Here is an 18,305-nt window from a genome sequence, read left to right as displayed (position 1 = left end):
GCATATGCTGATTAAATTACATCCTTTTCAGTGTTCTGAATAGTAGGGTGGGGTTTTGTGTTACTGTGACTCATATTGGAGTCACTTGTAACAGTATGCTGCACAATCTGATAAAGATCGCAGGTTTGACAACAAAGAGCTGCAACAAAGAGCTGTTCTTAGACCACATGGTTCACAGATATACTTTGTCTCTGAGGGTACTTAAGATATAGGGAACTATTCTAGGTTCCTTTTATTTTTTTTGCTTTTTAAATAAAGCATGTTACTCTATATGAACTAAAAAGCACTTGAATTATTTACATATAGCACAAATGAAATGGAACCCTGAGGGGAGAACCATTAATACGTAGCATGTTGCGCAATTAGAGATGACAGATTCCAAAACAGAAAACTGTTACTCTTTCTTGAAAGACCTAACTTGGTCTGATCTCTAGGCTTAGGTTTTAAATGTTCCTTAACTTGATGCCTCTGTCGCTCAAAATATGATGCTGTAAAAATACGTATATGTGAAAATTCTTAAAATAGTCCAGTGGTGGGAGCACAGGACTGCAAAGAAGAGTATGTGGCTTCTGGTTCTCTCTTTACTGTTAACCTTTTGGAAGATGTGTGCATTATTTTGTTAATTAACTCAACATGTTTGCCTGGGACCATAGTTGCAAGCCCCAAGTTCAGTATCACCTGTAATCAGAAGAGAGAAGTAGGTGCTTCTCAAGGGAAAAAGGGGAAATTTCAGAGCACTTGAAATAATGCTTAAAAATAAGTAGCGTGAGGTTTTCCTCATGTGAACTGGCTGTAGTCTCTTAGCCTTATATTGCTTAAGCATTCCTAATTTGTTACGTATGGAACAGGAGAATACTGGGGTACTAAAGATGAGAAGTATGCCCTGGTGGAAGATAAAACTTCATGCAGATAATGTTACTTCAGTCAAGTTCTGTCATCACGTTGCTATCTTCTGCTCTGGTATCCCTTCCATAATATAAGAGGATTAAATATATATACAGATGGGTAAAACAAGTAGTGCTGATGGTTCTTGAACTGTGTGCAACTGAGATTTCTCAGGTTGTTAGATCAGTAACTAATAAACTAATTGCATTTCAGAATAGTTGTGCACTAGTTTTGAACTTGTATAAAAAGCTCTCATATATATCCCTTAAGGTGGGGGTTGAAAATTTATTATTTGAGCTCAGCAGTTTGTATTCTCTGTCAAGTTTTGAAGGATATTCTTTTGAGTTTTGCCTGAGGTGTCAGTATTCTAAAGTTCTTTTTGATTACTGTATATGTAAGAACCTCCATTAACATAATTTTTTTTTATGGCCTAGTGCCATGTCAAGAATCAGATCTTAAGTTTCCCAGCCCTATGATTATCACAAGTTTCATGATTTGCTGGTTTCAATTAAGCTTCTAAAAGAAACCATCATGCTTCTTGCTCCTTTTCCTGCCTTCTGTTTCCACATAGTACATTGCCCCACAGCAGACATTACCAGAGTAACCAAACTAAGCCAACGAAATAAGTTAGGTTTTAGCAGTATCATTTCCCCAATCTAGTGTACTGTACAGTCACACAAGTAATGATACGAGGGGCCAGAAGGGCAGGGGAAGGCAGTGAAGTGCTGGGTGTGTACCAGATTAAATTTATCTACTAAATCACTTTATAAAGGGCAAGAGATGACAGGTGAATATGCAGTAGAAAGCAGTGAAGCAACAGAAATAATGCTGAAGCAATGCTTAGGTAGTAGTCAGGCTCAAAACCCAGAGAAAACAATTTTCTCTGCTTGTGTGGTCCGGTTCCGGTTCCTATCTCAGATACCAAATGAGGTGGGAAGTCCAGTGGAAAAAATACCATGTAATTAATTTGTTTGAGTAGCCTCAGGAACTCTTATAATTGTGGCAGCCTAAAAATAGTGACTGCTACCAACTGCCTGTGTAATGTGTGGCTAGCTATGGTTTGAGTTACAGAGTGTACTTCAGCTTTTCATGCCACAGAAGTGTCTTCTCATATTCACCAGGCGTCACTCTCTGCTAATAAGTGTTTCGCAGAATGTGTAGTTGATTGAGCTCTTCTTCTCGTGCATCGACAAACTATTTCCAACACCCAGAAGGGCTGCAATATTGTTCTATTTTCAGCCTGTGAAACCGGGGGGATTTACTACAAGAATACTATTGTCCATCTAAGGTTGCCGTTTTTCTCATGATCTGAAGTTTTTGCTGTGTTAATAGTTGTAGTTTTATATAAATATTTTTTTGATACAGGTGATGATTTACTGCTTCAGATAGCTTATGAGAAAAAGCATTAGCATTGGAGGCTGCAGTGCTTTTCATGTGCTATGTTGACTTGGCATCGTGGCAATTATTAGTGCTCTGCTGCTTGGATGGCAGATGTCTGTAATTAATTGGTGGTGGCCGGAGTGAAGCTGAGATACTTTTAAACAGTGAGCTGTTCCTCACTTGGTATATAACGTTGCTGCATCGGTGAATTAGAAATCACAGGTTGAAAACAATAGCTAAGTTACTTTATCAAAATCGTTAGCTGTTATCTCAACTGTTGCAAAGCCACCTCTTGAGAGCGGAACACCGTGGTGCCAGGTGGGTTTCGAGTTGGTCCTTGCTGCTCATGTCGTGGTTCATGGCCTTGAGAAGGGCTGCACTGCCAGCGAGGTTAAGGAATACAGAACCCTCGGCACAGTGCTGGGGAAAGAGCAGCCAGCGGTTGCGGGTGATAGATGATGGGATGAAAAGCGTTGCCCAGGTGTGACGGGGGGGTGTGTGTGTGTGTGTCAGACCTGCGGGGGCGTTTTATACGTAAGCGTCCGTCAGAAGAGGAGAGAGCGGTGCGGGGTGCCCCAGCGCCGCGGCGGTTCCGCGGGGGCCGGTGTCGGGCGGGCTGTTGGCGCCGCTCGGGCGCGGCGGGGCCGGGAGCCAGCGGAGCGCCGTGCCGTGCCGTGCCGCTGCGCCCCGGAGCCGCCCGCACGCGTCTGGGCTGCGCGGGGCAGGCGGAGGCGGCTGCAGCTCGTGCACACCAGCCTGCGCGCGGCCTCGGTTACCCGTCCCGGCCCCAGCTGTGAAACGGGCGCGGAGGAGCCGCTCGGGCGGCACACGGGGCGGGAAGCCGGTGCCGGGTGGAGGCACTGGCCTCCCCGGGGCGGCCGGGCTGGGACGGGGCCGCTACCGCCGGGGCCGCCGCCGTGCGCGCCGTGCGTGCTCAGGCAGCGCTGTGCGAGACGGAGAGAACCGATCGGGTGCGGCGGCTCCGCGGGTGATTAGCGGGGCTGGCGGGGCGGGGCGGGCGGAGGCGCTGCGCCCGCGGAGGGCGGCCCGGGCAGGGCAGGTTGGGGCGGGCGGCCCGCGAGGCCGTGCGGGCCCGGGCGGCGCCGCGGCGGGGAGCCAGGCCCGCGGTGCGGGGCGGGCATGGGGCTCCGGCGCTGCTGCCGGTGAAGGGCCGCAGCTTTCATGGTGAGCGAGGCCGCGCCGGGGGTGGGCGCGGGCAGCCGCGCTGGCGGCGGGCAGGGCAGGGCGGCTGCTGCTGGCCGCCGGGGTCGAGGGGGCGGCGGGCTGGGTGGGCGCGGACTTCAACGCGGATCGGTAAACCCGGTCTCGTCCGCTTGTAAATGGCCTGGCTGGGTGCGGGGAGAGCCAGCTTCCCGGGAAGGGGATTCCCCTGCGGGAGGGGGGCGGCAGACCCCGCGGTGCTGGGAGGCGGCGGCACAGGCCCGCCGGGGGCTGGGGCCGCTGCTGGGTCCCGGCTCCCGTCCCGGCACGGCTGCGAGCCGCGGGGCGGGCGGGCAGCCCTGCCTGCCGCTCCCGCACACACCGCCGGTGTTTCATATTCGGCTTCGGCGGAGAGCGGCTGCCTTGAAACGAACGGGGGGCGAACACCAGGTGACCTTGATGGAGCAGTTTGCGTTGTGGCAGGCTCGGCTGTGCCGTGCTGCGGGTCCCCGGGGCGGCTCGGTGCTCGGTTAGCGCGGCTCCTCTCCTGGCGCTCGCCCTCTCTGCGGCTGGGCTGTTGGTGTTTCTCCCTAGGGATGGTTTAGGATCCCTTTGCAGGTTGTTTTCTCAAAGAATTGCGGAGGATCAGCGCAGCTTGAACTTACTGCCCATCAGCTGCAAAGCTCCCGGGTTCTACCCCGAATTAAACTTGTGTTGGGGGAGTGTGTTTCTGTGGGTTGGTTGTTGTTGTTGGTTGGTTGGTTTGGGGATTTTTAAACCAGTGCTTTAATCTGCAGTACACTCTCTTAGAACATCTTCAAATCCCTGTTCAGCTGTTGTGGCTGAATAGGTAAAGACGAAACCTAGAAGAAAGCCTAAGTAATCTCAGTGATAAGAATGTATTCTAAATCATAAACGGTCGGCTCATCCTAAATTGATCCTAAAATTAACTTGCAACCATATCGGGTTAGTAACACCTAATTGCAGTATAGGATTTATAGGCACTGAGTTATTTGTATTAGTAAGAGATATGAGTCTGGTCTGGTTTAAAAAAATAAAAAGGAAAAGCTGTTGTGTGGTTCAGCCTATTGCAGTATGCCTGCATGTGCAAATACTTCTTGCTCAGTCAGCAGATACTCTGAGTTTGTGGAGGCTTCAGTGTGCCTCATTGCGATATTATACATTATGCTCTGTTTGAAACGGCTGTCTCTTTTTACTGGAATAAAACATCTTTTTCACAGGCTTTTGTCTTCTGTGAGTTTTGGGTGTTTTGTTCTGTTGTAGTTTCTTTGGGGGTGGGTCTTGTTTGGGTTTTTATTTATTTTCACTAATTAAATATCAGTCTTGTAGATAATGATTGTCACCAACAGATGTTTTTATTCTTTTTTGGCTGCCACTGAAAACGATGAAATTACTACAAAGGATTTGTAATCTGATAAAACGTGCCACTCCCATTTTTGTGCTGCTCTGGCTTCTTTGCTATAGGGTGGTGCTGAGTAGAACACGTCAGTAAATACTTGCTGAAATGCAGGGTGGGCTTTTGCTCCTTAAGAGGTTTGAATAACTACTAATGTGCCAGCACTGTAACTAGCCACCTGTATTCCAAAATAAAACATTCTTTAACCAAGAAATTCTTGGAAGAATGATACGCATAGTCCTGGTCTGGAAGACTGTGCTTAGGTGAATGAGATTTCCAAATTAATTCTTTTGTATGGAATAAAATCCCCATCACAGCCCAGTGTATACGGTTTTTCTTACCTTCCAAAAGCAATTTTGCTGTGCATTTGGCTATGAAAGAAGACCCTGAAAATAATTTTTATAAGCCAAAACTAAGCAGCTTTTCTGGAATTTTTACTGTAATAAGCATTGGGTGCGTGTGTTTTAATATCAACTTCTGTGATGTTTTAGAGAGATTGAATGTAAGATGATTTCTGCATGTTAGTAGCTTCCTTTGTATGCTGGATGGTCTTTCACTAGTAGCATCTCAAAGGAGTAAAAATGTTAGATTTAGGGACAAGGTTCATCTTGTCTGTGGAAGCAGTAATAGAGGTTAATGTTTGACTGTGTTCATTTGTAAAAAACAACTAATAAAAAAATTTGACTCCTAATAGAAACTGGGAGAAAGAATAGCCATTTGCTTTATTCCTGTCAGCACAGTGGATGTACTCTGCATTTGATGGTGCAGCTGAAGCATGTTATGATGGTGCACTCATACACTGGTCACTGTCAGCTGCTTGCAAGGAGTTGCTAATGTAAAAATAATGTCTTAGCTCTATGAATCTGCTCTCGATCACAATACATTTTTTAAGGATATTTATTTGCTCATTTTCTCTCCAAAGGTTTGGTTTTCTGTGAACAGCTTTGTCAGCATGAGCACTATCCCTTTACTAAACAAACCTAAGTACTATTCAGTAATTTAAATACGTTTTTCTTGGTTCTTTTCCTTGTTTTCAAACTGAGGTCATGCAGTCATATTAACTGGTATTAATGAGCCTGACATTCCAAATTCATGACAATATTTCCCGTCACAGCAATGCGGGCATCATAGGATTGATTGTTGAGGTAGTGCCAAGTTAACAAACAAGGAAAAAGAGGGATTTGCTGTGTCTTGAGAGCTTCACAGGTCTGCACCCATGAGTCCCACAGAAGTAGCTTGAACTAGAATTGGATTGTACAACAGAGAGTAGAAGACTATGGCTGTGTTGCTCTGCATTCATGTGTGGTTTTCATCCATCCTTTTTTTTTTAAGGTGGGGCTGGAGGAGAAGCAAGTGGTAGGGATCCCGTTTTAGTTTCTGAATAATCCAGGCTGTTCTGATGGTGTTGGAAAGGTTGTATTTATTGCCCAGTTCTTGTAATTGACAGGTTTGGTTGAAAGAAAGGAATTGGTACCACTTGAGGAGCTGTTTGTGCTAACGGGGATAAAGTCCATGGCTGGAACACTGTTCATAGTGCTCATTTATAGTTTCCTTTTATTTTAATAGAAATGGTATAAACATGCTACACGTGAAAGCAGGTGGTTTCTGGAAGTGGCAAAATTCGTTATGAAGTTGAATGTAGAAGTATCTGTAGTATGTTTTTTGTTTTTCTAGGACTCTTTGACTGTGTTTGTATATCCCTGATATCTGAATACTTAATGTGTGCTATAGTACTTCAAGCATTGGAGTAGATGAGAGTTGTGTAAAGGTTGTTTTATCCCATTAGGTCACTGGTTTTGGGACATTTTCTTCCAGAACAATGTTTGTGGGGGAATATTAGCATGGTACATGTAATGCCAGGCCATCTAATGTAGATTATAGTGATACAGTAATTAAGGGTGGAAGGACCTCTGAGGGCTAACTCCCCTTTCAGAGCAGAGGCTACCTAGACCAGGTTCTCAGGGCTCATCCACCTGAGTTTTGAATGCCCTCAAGGTCTGAGGTTCTACCACATCTCAGAAAACTTGTTCCCAGCATTTGACTACCCTCCTGGTGATTTTTTTTTTTTTCTTTTTTCTCTGAGACCTGAATTCCCCTTACAGCAGTTTGTGCCTGTTGTCTTCACGTTCTTTATGCAAATGCCTCAGAGATTCTACTCGGCCTTCACCATCTTGTTACTGCTGTCTACCAAAGATCCCTATGAAGTCTTCTCCTCTGCAGGCTGAATGAGCCCAGTTCTCTGAGCCTCTCTTCGTATGTCACTTGCTCCAGACCCCAGTCATCTTGGTGACTCTTTGCTAGTCTTGCTTCGGTGTGTCAGTGTCCATATTATAAACATAAGTTAATACACTATACTCTGTTACGATTTAGGATTGTTGTACTTCAAGCCATCCTAACAAGTGTGAGGCTTCTGTGTAATTATGACTTGAACTTTTTTTTTTTTTTTTTTTTTTTTTTTTTGCCATTGTTAAACTGTTGCATCTGAAAATAGCTTGGGTAGGAGAAATCTTACAATGAGATTTTAAGGCAAGGAGCTTGTGGTTGTTTTTGGCTTCCATTTCAAAACCACGTACATCAAAACAAAAATATTTTAAATAGATTTTATTTTATATGTCAGATAATATGTGCTGTTTGTGATCTCCTTATTAGCAGTACTTTGTAAAGTCAGTCAGAGGAACTTAAGGTGTTTCTACAAATAGCAGGAATGGAAAAAAAACATCAAAACTCACTCCTGAACATAAATTTTAACACTGTTTTCAATTCTGAGGATGCTCTAGTTGAAAAGCTTTAAAGACACTGCTGTTGGCCAGACATGTGAAAGCATTATTTTGATGACTTTTGTGGATCCTCTTTAAATTCTTATGTGCATCATCTTGGTGTTCTCCACTCTTGTAACTTGCCCTGTCTTTTTCTTCTCCAGGAATATGAAGAAAAAACTGGACGAGCTCACAGACCACTCTCCCCTAAACAGAATGTGAGGAAGAATCTTGATTTTGAGCCGCTCTCCACTACAGCACTTATTTTAGAGGACAGACCAGCGTAAGTTTTGGGAGGTACCACAGTGCGGGTCTCCTTAGAATTTGGCTAGCAAAACTTTTCTTACTGTGTATTTGATTACTGTAGCTTAAACAGATGATTTAAAATTTTAAGTAGGATTTTTTTTTCAGGCTAGTGAATATGAAAGTGGGATAATTATGAGAAAAATTAATCAAACAAAAGTAACCTTACTTTATAATAAAAGCAATGGCTTTGTGTGAAAGGAGGTAACTAGGAGGGCAGAGCTGTAGGTTCTGACTGATTCTCGCTTCTAAATGCAAACAAGGGGTTTTTATTTTCCCTGAGAGAACATAAGCATAAAAATGAAGCTGGTATATGCTAAAGAAACTGAGAAGCAAGGATATGGTGTCCTGTTTACACAGATAAAGACCACACCTCCATAAATAATGAAACAATATAATGATTGTTCTGCAGTGGGTTCAGCATTGCATTTTAAAGATTGTCAAGTACTCAATAAGTTGTTTCATGCTTCTGGTACTGCAGGGAGATTCTTGCATATGCAGACTAACTCCATAATGATTTACTGGCAGCTGCCTTACTGTTGTTTGCTCCTGAATGATGCAAATTTGGTCATGTTTAGTCAGTTTATGAATGGTACCCAGCTTTATGGGCATAGTGTCTCCATTTTTAATATAGCAGTGCATTGGTGTAAAGAACTGGCATAACATGGGTCTATGTTTTCATCAACAAACCTGTATGAAGAATGCTCATATCAAAGTGGTTTAGTTGTAGGGTTATTTAAGACACTTTACGGCTTGACTGGTAGACTGTATGATAAGACTTCCTGGGACATCTAGAGCAATGTAAGAGTCATTATTTGTTATAGCAGCTTTTGTCATGTACAGCTGGAAACAATACATACTAGATTATTTATTGTATTTAAAACCTTTTTGCTAAAAATCATTCTTGTGAGATAGTCTGAGAAGTACAGTGCTCAGATAGATTGAATTAGTGATATGATACAGGATAACATTCAGGTTTTGCTTTCTTTCGTACTGTTAGATAGAGGGACTTCTAGCAGAAAAGGTATTTTTAAGATTCTAGACAATTGAATCATAATTTCTCTTGTCTAGCAGGGAAAACTGCTCTGGATATCAATGCTGTGCTCTGATAACTCTTTCTAAAGAATCTTTTTTTAGTTGTTTAGTTACAGTTTACACAAATTATTTTAAGATTTTTTTAAAAAAAATTTTGATCTCCTATGACGCAAAGATTTAAGACTTCAGAAAAAAATGCACTAAGATTTTTTTTCTAAAACGGCTGCTCTTGATTTTGTGATCACTTTTGGATTTAGGTGATACTTTCTGGGAAAAATCAGTAAATATTCCATAGTCTTTCTAGTTTTAACTGGAAAAAGCGTTAGTTGAATCATAATAGTTGCTAAACATCATCTCACATGTATGGTGATGCTGTTAAGAGATAGGACAAATAATTTAAGTGGTGGAATTTAAGTTAGCAGAATGTATGTTGTTTCATCTGGTTTTCCTTCCCAAACTTCCCTGACACCATTTCTAAAGACTTGGATTAAAAAAGATGCTGGTCAATTTACATAAATGAAACTTGAAAAAGAGTAGGTTGTACTGTGTGATTGACAAAGACACTAATGTGAAAATCCACTTTCCTTGTTCTTGTAACAGTCCTGGGGTTTAAAAATATTCATAGGCTTGTATCATGGCTATGCATACTTGACAGATAATATGATTATGTAAACAGTAAAGGGTACTGCTGTTAATGGTGACTGTGTTGGAGACTAGCAGCTGCCTTGTGTGACACCTTACAGAAATGTGAAAGTGCATTTTTGCCCATCTTTTTTGTTAACCAAAGATACAAACTGCCCTAGGAACACAGTACAGTGTTCTACAATACTGAAGAGCAAATTACTTAGTCATTGCCTGTTCTAATGTTTTGGTGATCCTGTAGTTGTATGAGATACATAGTGGTTATGTTCATTATGAATATGGTTAGCTTAAAGTTAATGTGGTCTGACATATGAGCATGTGTATTTGCATGGCAGAGATGTTACCAGTCCAGGCCTTAAACACAAATCAAAAGGGCTGTGTTGGTAGTGATAACGGGAGAATATAGAGGATGAACCTGGTGCCACTTGTTGCTGTAGGAGTGAGGGGGAGGAGTTAAGCCTTTGAAATAGAAGTGGGGTCTCAGAGAGCAGAGGGGGAAAAGGAAGCTGGTGTAGTGAGTCATTATTGCATGTGTAAAGAAAATTGTGGATGTAATTCTTAAACAAGGTTCACAGTAAGAGAGTAGTCTTGCAGCTTATCTGTAGAGATCAGTTTAAGTCAAAACTACCAGCTTGGTATATACCAGTATATTCCCTTTATTTATGAAGATCAGCCTGTGGGTTCAGTTGGTTCTATAACAAAAATGCTGAGATTGCCAAACATAAGGAAATTACTCAGCATATTTTGTGTGTAAAAAAAGTTGTAGCTGGTCAGTGTTCTTCCCTTCTCCTCTGCTGACTCTGGCAAAAAAAAATAGTTCTTTCCAAGGATCTGTTGCTTTGTTCTTTGATCAAATATTTTGACAAGAAGCAGTATACGCTTTTCTTTTTGAAGTGTCTAGAATTTTCTTTAGACAGGCATGCCAACTTTAAATAACTGAGGAATATTATTTTTTATATATTTTAAGGAACCTCCCTGCAAAACCAGCAGAAGAAGCTCAGAAACACAGACAACAGTATGAAGAAATGGTGGTTCAAGCGAAAAAAAGAGGTGACGGAATTTCTTATCTTCAGAGAAGAAAAGTAAACTTAAGGGGTATTTCTAAACCTGATATGCACTTGTGTCAGTCTGTTGCTCTGTAACATGAGGGATCTGTGCCTCCTCCCAAAGAAGAATCAATCCACAGAAGAGTGAGAGGAACAAAGGTAGTTTCATTAAAAAGACCCACCTCAAGCTGAAAAAACAGTTCTAGAGTCTAGCAGGAAACAATTTTTAAGTTGTAATTCTTAAATAACTGAGTGGCATCTGTTCGTGGGTTTAAATACTTACTAATATGTTGAATTACCAGTTACCAGTCAAATTAGTGAAGACTAGACTGAGACAACTACAGGATATTTGATAGTTTCATGTTGGGAGCAACCTGTTTGGGCTGTAGTACATAACTACATAATTTTCCACATAGGAAAATGTATATAGTTATGTTCATTTGGTAATCTGACTCCCACTTGAAATTCATAGTTTTCCCAAGGTTTTGCTCATAATCTCATCTGACATTGTTCACAGAAGTGTCTCAGGAACACTGTACTGTGCACGTTGGTTAGAGCTGACAGCAGTGGTTTTCTTCTGGTAATATTTTTGACCATCTGGGGTTTCTAATTAAAACCAAGCATTGCAATAATAGGAAATTTGGGCTTACAGGAGTTATGTGTCCGCTGAGAGCTGCTGGAAATACTGGATTTTTTTCCCAGGTGGGCAGACCTCTGAGCCTATATGAAACAGTGGAAAAGTGATATGAACACAGGACTTGCTTGCTTTCTGCAGCTGACTTATTAATAGAAGTATCCTCTTGTGGTTTTGAACATCATACACCTACCAGTGAAGTTCTGACTTCATATGACTTCTGTGTTAGTATATCCACTTAAAGTGTGGTAGTCTGAAAGAGTTTCTCTGATCTTTCTTTGCATGTAAAGTAGGTGGTTTGGGAGAAATGGGATCATGCTTAGGTTAGGCAATGGGTCAGGTCTTTGTGCTGTCTTCACTGGACAGGAGTATGTTATTCTGTCCAGATAAACACCCTGCCAACCCATTTTCCCAGAAGCCACTCAGATGAACAGCTTTGCAGAGTGATGTATTGTGTAGAGGTCAGGAAATCAAAAGAGTGTAAACACCATCCTTTTGTTCAGATAAAAACTCAAAGCCTGCATTTAGGCAGGCTTACAAAGAGCTCATAGCAAAGCTGAAAATATTATTAGGCAGTTGATACGGTTCTGCTCAGGCGCAGCTTCTGTTCAGTTTTCAAGTGGACCCATCAGGTTGTAAATGTTCATTCTGAAGACTTTGTTCATGATACTGCTGTTCTTCAGTTAGTTTTCCTTGCCAGGTCAGTACCTTCCCACATTGTAGACAGTGTGAGTGTGCATGCACATGTCACGTATTTGCACTCTGCTGCTATAAAGAATGTCTGCTTGCATTTGTTAAATTGTACATGTAACAAATTTGCTGGTGGAAAAACCAGTAGTTGATGATGCCAGAAGAAATACTGAGTGATAATGCAAAAATGAAAAATGTGTTTAAATGAAACATCAAAAAAGTAGTCTTTTTAATGAGCTGAAGATTTCCTCTGTGTGTGTATATATATTTATGATGTATGACATTTAGATTAACCATAGGCTAAGTATCATAAAAAATGTGGCTGTTGTCTTTTTAAGTATTGTCAGGAAATCACAACACTTAAGAGTGGGGGAAAAAATATCAAAATTTATTATTTTATCCTGTATTTTTGAGTCTGACATAAAAAAAGGGGTGGGCTTTATTAGGAAGTACTTCTGACCTGCGCTGCGAGGTGGGGCTGCTGGCTGTCAGAGATGATAGTTCAGAGTTACTACTGTGGTTAGACTTGAAGGGTCAAAGGAGCCATATATTATCCAACTCCCTTTGTTCTATCCATCAAAGACAAGCTTTATGTGTAGCTCCACTTCGTTCTTTATTCACATTTGGCATCACTGCTTAGCTTGCTGTATGTCTGGGAAATTTTCAGAATTTGAACAGTCCACTGTACTTTTAAGTGAACACAGCGTGCTTTTCCATGCCTGTGTAGCCATGACTAGCTAACTCTGAATATTTGGTTTCTGATTTTATTAATGTAAAAAGGAAACTGCTTTTCTGCAGAGCTTAAAGAAGCCCAGAAGAGGAAGAGACAACTGGAAGAACGCTGTAAACTGGAGGACAGCATCGGCAATGCTGTTTTAACTTGGAACAATGAAATCTTGCCCAACTGGGAAACTATGTAAGACAGTATGTTATACTGAGTTTTAATTAAAATTGCTGAGTCGGTATCCTGAAGAGAAGTTACAAAGTTAGCAAGTATAATTTTAAATTATTGTCTTGGAAGCTTTTGTTTGAAAGTCAGTTTTGAACAGTTACAAAGAAAATGAGCAACATGCATTTCGTTATTTCTGGAATGGTGGCTGGAGGTGATGGGAGTTCCGATTCTTATTATTTGTCTTTAATGGAGGTTCAGGATTCTCAGAAACTATGAAATGCTGAGAAGTGATATGTGGTAGAGGACATAAAAGCAGAAAGTGTAATCCTTGAATACATTGTGTTTATCAGAAACGAGTTTCCCTTGACTACCTGATCTATTGATGTTATATTATCAGATGTAGATTGAACTACATGCATGGTATTGTGAAGCCTTTTTAATTACACAGTGGTATACCTGCTGGGATAATCAAGTGATGGAAAAAAGTAGTAGTGAATAAGTTATTAAAAAAAAAAAATAAATGCTAAAAGATTTCTTGCAGAGACACAGCACAGACAATTGGGAAGCTGCCTTCACTGTCTAGTTTTTCATGGACTTTGGCTAGTCATCCTAAAAAAACCCAGCCCTGACCCCCACCCCTGCCCTGAATATAACCACCACCATAACAACATAAACCAGCCTCCGCAGCACTCGGTTGCAGTTCATGTAATCATGGAATTCAGTTGTCTTGAGAATATATGTTAAAACTATGGACAGAATTTGTTGAGAATGCATTTCTGGACAGCTGAGGAATAAATAAAGTATAAGGAAATTGTGGATTTAATGTTTCTCCTACATCTGTTACCACTGCTGTAAAATTAAAGATACATTTTTTCTGTATTGTTTTATAAATCTAGAAGTTCCCCAGTGTGTTCACTATTTTATGTTTTAGTTCAGATTCGGCTTTTAGATAACTTTTAGACAACTGGATTGTTGTGGGTTTTGTCACTACCACAAACTTTCATTGGTGTTTAGGTGGTGTTCTCTTCCTCCTTCTGGGCTCTCAGATTGCTGAACATCAGCTGCGGCCATTTCAAAGCCTGTGTTCTTTTAAAATGTCTTTCATGCTTCCACCTAAAAGTTATTTCTTGTTACATCTTCATGCTTTTTCTGGAGGATTAGAGCTGTAAAGCTAGGTGGGGAAACTGCATGTGTCATTCACACAACAGGGTGATAACAGAGGGGAGAGGGTAGACTTACGTTAACCTGGTTTTGTATTTTATCTTTGTGGAGATCTCCAGCCTTTAGCATAGGCAGTGGCATAGATAGAGATTTTCTTTTCATTTGTTTATGTCTGTCCTCTACAATTTTTACTGGTCAAGTGTGGTTGCAGTGTACAGACGCTGTGATGGCAGTGCTTCTATCAAAACAAGCCATTAACTTGAAGTAAGCTTTCCTTTACAGTTCAAAGCAAAATAGCGCTAAAGAACGGGTACGTGCAAATTATGTTTGACTTCTTGGCCTGTTGATAATCATTTGGTTTGGATCCATTCAGCAGTGATAGGAGGACATACTTGCAATTCAGCTGGCAGTGAAATATTTCTTAGAATAGTCTGTTTTACCTTAAACAGGTGTTGTTCCCGTAAAGTTCGAGAGCTGTGGTGGCAGGGCATTCCACCAAGTGTGAGAGGCAGAGTCTGGAGCCTGGCAATTGGCAACGAGTTAAATATCACCCACGGTGAGACTGGATTTTTGTCTTTATTGTCTTACAAAAAGAAATAATTAGGGGACAGTCTTGTATATATTATGGTATATTAGAACCTGAGGTACGGATGTAAGGAGATACTATCCAGTTACACTTTTTTGATGGTACTTTTTGTGTTTTGTTCAAAAAATACAGTGCCTTTTAATCTTGTAGCTGCTCTAGAACTGCTACTCTGAATTGTTTCTGATTATTGTCACTGTGTCTTGCTTTGATGTTAGATGGAAATGGTCAGAGTTAGTGACTCTTTGAAACTTAAAATTGTTAATTTTGTAATGCCTGTGAGTATGCATGTAGTGTGCTTTCTTTGATTTAGAGCAAGATGTTAGGTTTGTGAAAGATTAAAAGACCTCTGGGAAAATTTGTAATTTTGTTCATGTGTGTGTTTGTGAAAACAGAAATAGTGTGCTACTTCAGAGTACAGAAAAATGCAGCTCTGAAAGACTAACATGTTTTTAATTCCAATTAATGGAATTGTGGTAGACAGCCTGTATTCCTGCTGTATTGTGCTGCTTTTCTGTGCTTAGATGGCTTACCTTGGGTGTAGTTCTTACACGGAATTTGCTAGACTTATCCCAGTTATGCATCCAGACTATAATTTTGAACATCAGTGCTCTGTAAGAAAAGTAAATGCTTGAACATGAAATGCAACTTGTGCTTAGGTTGTCTTTCCTTTCCACTTAGTATTAAGTTACAGGTCAGTGGCACAAGTCTTTCAGAATCATAACCTACTGAGAAATTCCAACTACTGTGTCAGCGTTACTGTTAACTTGTAATGACTAGGGCAGCACTGCTCGTGTGGTAGGTAGGTAGTACCCAACAGTGGACATAAGCATATACAAATAGTGGACTTGGTTTTCTCCGTTCTTCTTTTTCCAGAACTGTATGATATTTGCTTGGCTCGTGCCAAAGAGAAATGGCGATCACTTAGCACAGGAGGTACTGAAGTAGAATATGAAGGTATGCTTTTTGTGACTGATTTAGCCTGTGTTACAGAATAAGAGATTTTGTAAAATTGTTCCTTAAAATCAAATCACAGATTTTTAAACAAAAAAACCCAGCTATAAAGATGTGTCTGGTAGTAAAAAGAAAACATTGTGGAAGCAAGAAACAGTTGTATTCTTTTTTCTCAGTGAAACTCTGGTCTCTTATAAAACACGCTTGTTCATTTTTCTTCATACACTATCTCTACGTGCAGTTCTTATTTGATGCAAATTTGTAGGCAAACTAGGAAAGTTTGGGGATTACAGTTTGAATTGCAACACTAATACTTTGCTGCATCTGTAGTTTTGGAATTGAAACTCAAATTATAGCAGAAAATTGCATTTTAGTCGCTTATTGTAGCTTTGAGCCCATCTCTTGGGTGTGTTTCAGAGACTAGCAATTTATTTTTGCAGACGAAGTGGTTTGAGTTTTACTAATTGATTGGGAGAGTTGTCTGTTTCTGAGAGTGTTTAAAACTACATGCAGATGTTTGAAATTGCCTTTGGTAAGTAATTATGCTGAGCAGGAAGAGGAGAACATAGATACCGGCAGTTATCAACAGAAAAATATTTCTGATTGGAAATCCCCTACTTTGTTCTCTTAAGATGGTCCGCATCTTAAGTAAGACGGTATCTAGTACATTTCCAGCTTCCTCTTGCACTTTATTATCTGGAGTATAGATGCTCATGTGACTGGTGTAAGCATTGGCAGTGACAACTCTTGGTTTTCGATTGCTCAATAAGCAGCAGTAGGTAATTCCCAACTAGACTTACCAGAACAGACAAAATACAAATAAAACTTTTTGATATCAGAAAGAAAACTAATGGTTTAGAAATCTACTTTGTATGAGATTATTTCAGTTATGGAGAGTGTGTTGCAGTGTCCATGATCTTAAACAACATTACATATAAAGAGGCAATAAACATGATTTTGGAAGGAGAGCTGACAGTAGTAAAGATAGGTGGGATCCACCACATGCTGCTGCTTCAGGACTTCTCTCCCACTGCAACCTTTCCGGAGGCAGCTACTTTAGGAGCCTCTGGGAAGGCTTGTTGAGGATGAGGGGTCACAGGTTAACAGGCTTGTGTCTGTCTAATGATTTGTCAGCAGATACCAGTAAAGTCCCTGGCCTGCCTTGCCCTGCGTCTTTCCCTGCATTGCTTCAAAACGTATTGAGGGCAACGGGCACTGTAGGGTTGCCTTGGGTCAGAACATACTTGCTTCTTAGCCTTGTTGCTGAATTCAGGAAATTGTCCTGTCTATACCTTTATTCCCTAGTATTCACATTGAAATAAATGAACTGTGTGAAAGCCAACACTTCCGGGGAGCGGGAAAAAAGGGAAAAAACAGAGTGTACACTGTTCCATGTAATAAATGCAGTAACTTTGGCTTTTGTAGACGCTGGATTTTCTGCAGCTGACAGAGAAGCAAGCTTGGAGTTAATAAAACTGGATATCTCAAGAACGTTTCCTAATCTCTGTATATTCCAGCAAGTAAGCAATGTTAAACTTTTGTCTTGACTTCTCAGAGAAATTAAGTTTTACATAATCTTGCCTTTCCCTTCACTAAAATAGCCCATTGAGTTCAAATCTGAAGGAGTACGCATCTTGAGAGTAAAAAGTTCCTAAAGATTTTGGAAGACTATAGACAGTCTAGGAAAGAGTAACCTTAAGGTATTATACATTTGGAAGAGGCAAAAAAAAAAATCTGTTGCCTAATCATCATGATTCATCTCGCCCAGTTCATGCTGCTTTGTCTGAAGTGATGCAGGTATTTCCAAGTCAGTGCATCAACACTGCCGGGTTGCAAATCCGTGGTAACTGAGAGAGCACAGCTCGTGCCAGGTCTGGTGGCCTTTTTTTGGTTTGATGCAAGACCAATTTAACTTGTATGTCTTTGTTGAGCTTTAACAACTTACTTTAATCAGATATCTTGACTTCCCATACACAAATTTCAGCAGCCCTGTAAAAAGTTTAGCTTGTGATAAATCAGTGGTTTTGGGTGGAAAACTTTTTCCTTTGGAAATTCTCAGTCAGTCACAGTACTCAGTGTAGGATACGGCAGCTGTTAATAGTCAACAATGTGAAATTCTTGAGAGAGCATGTCATTCTTGATCTGCTCTCTGTGTCTTATGGCATATTGTCGTTCTGACTGTTTTCTTCATGGTTGAATTCTGTCTCTAGTCTAATAGACAAGTCGTTCTCATTAAGTGTTCTGCTTCCTTGGCACTATTGTCAAAGTGCTGCTAAGCTGTAAGGAATCTCTTGGGCTTGCATTCCTCTTCTTTAAGGATTTAATATGTAATCTATGTATTGGATGAACTGTATGCATTTGTAGTAAATGTGGTGTGGAGGGCTGTTTCATGATTTTAAAGCCAAAATTATTTTGAAAGACTTGGGGCTGTTCAAAGCTGCATAGGGAAAGAATGTGTCCTTCGTCAGAAGTAATAGATACTGTGTGTAGCACTGAAGGGCTTTTAATATTTGTTGTATATACTCTGATGTGTTGTCTTGGTTTTGTTTAATTACAGGGTGGTCCTTACCATGACACGTTGCACAGTATTTTAGGAGCCTATACTTGTTACAGACCTGATGTAGGCTATGTAAGTGAAGAATTTTTTTTTTTCAGGGGTGGGGAGGGAGAACTAGGGAAAAGGAGGATTGTGTTAATCAGTCCCTTGTAGATCAGTATTAAATGATTCTGTGAAAACTTGTGGGGTTTCTGTGTCCTTTCTTTTAT

General features: G+C 40.9%; 1 protein-coding gene across 5 annotated transcripts in view; it reads left to right on the top strand.

Annotated features, from left to right (window-relative positions):
* TBC1D14 (TBC1 domain family member 14) overlaps positions 1-18,305 on the top strand; it is a 70,614-nt gene that overhangs the window by 32,397 nt on the left and 19,912 nt on the right. For 3 of the 5 annotated variants that reach the window (XM_055714216.1, XM_055714210.1, XM_027814287.2), the window contains 7 exons: positions 7,764-7,882; positions 10,547-10,629; positions 12,748-12,865; positions 14,452-14,558; positions 15,462-15,542; positions 16,965-17,059; positions 18,097-18,168. In XM_055714216.1, coding sequence (XP_055570191.1) covers positions 7,764-7,882; positions 10,547-10,629; positions 12,748-12,865; positions 14,452-14,558; positions 15,462-15,542; positions 16,965-17,059; positions 18,097-18,168 — 675 coding nt within the window. Of the gene's footprint in view, positions 1-3,133; positions 3,254-3,295; positions 3,451-7,763; positions 7,883-10,546; positions 10,630-12,747; positions 12,866-14,451; positions 14,559-15,461; positions 15,543-16,964; positions 17,060-18,096; positions 18,169-18,305 lie in introns of those variants that run through there. The other 2 variants (XM_055714230.1, XM_055714227.1) reach the window with 2 other exon arrangements.

Source organism: Falco cherrug, chromosome 1 (assembly GCF_023634085.1).
Source record: "Falco cherrug isolate bFalChe1 chromosome 1, bFalChe1.pri, whole genome shotgun sequence".
NCBI classification, from domain to species: Eukaryota; Metazoa; Chordata; class Aves; order Falconiformes; family Falconidae; genus Falco; species Falco cherrug.
This window is presented reverse-complemented; position numbering and strand designations above follow the sequence as displayed.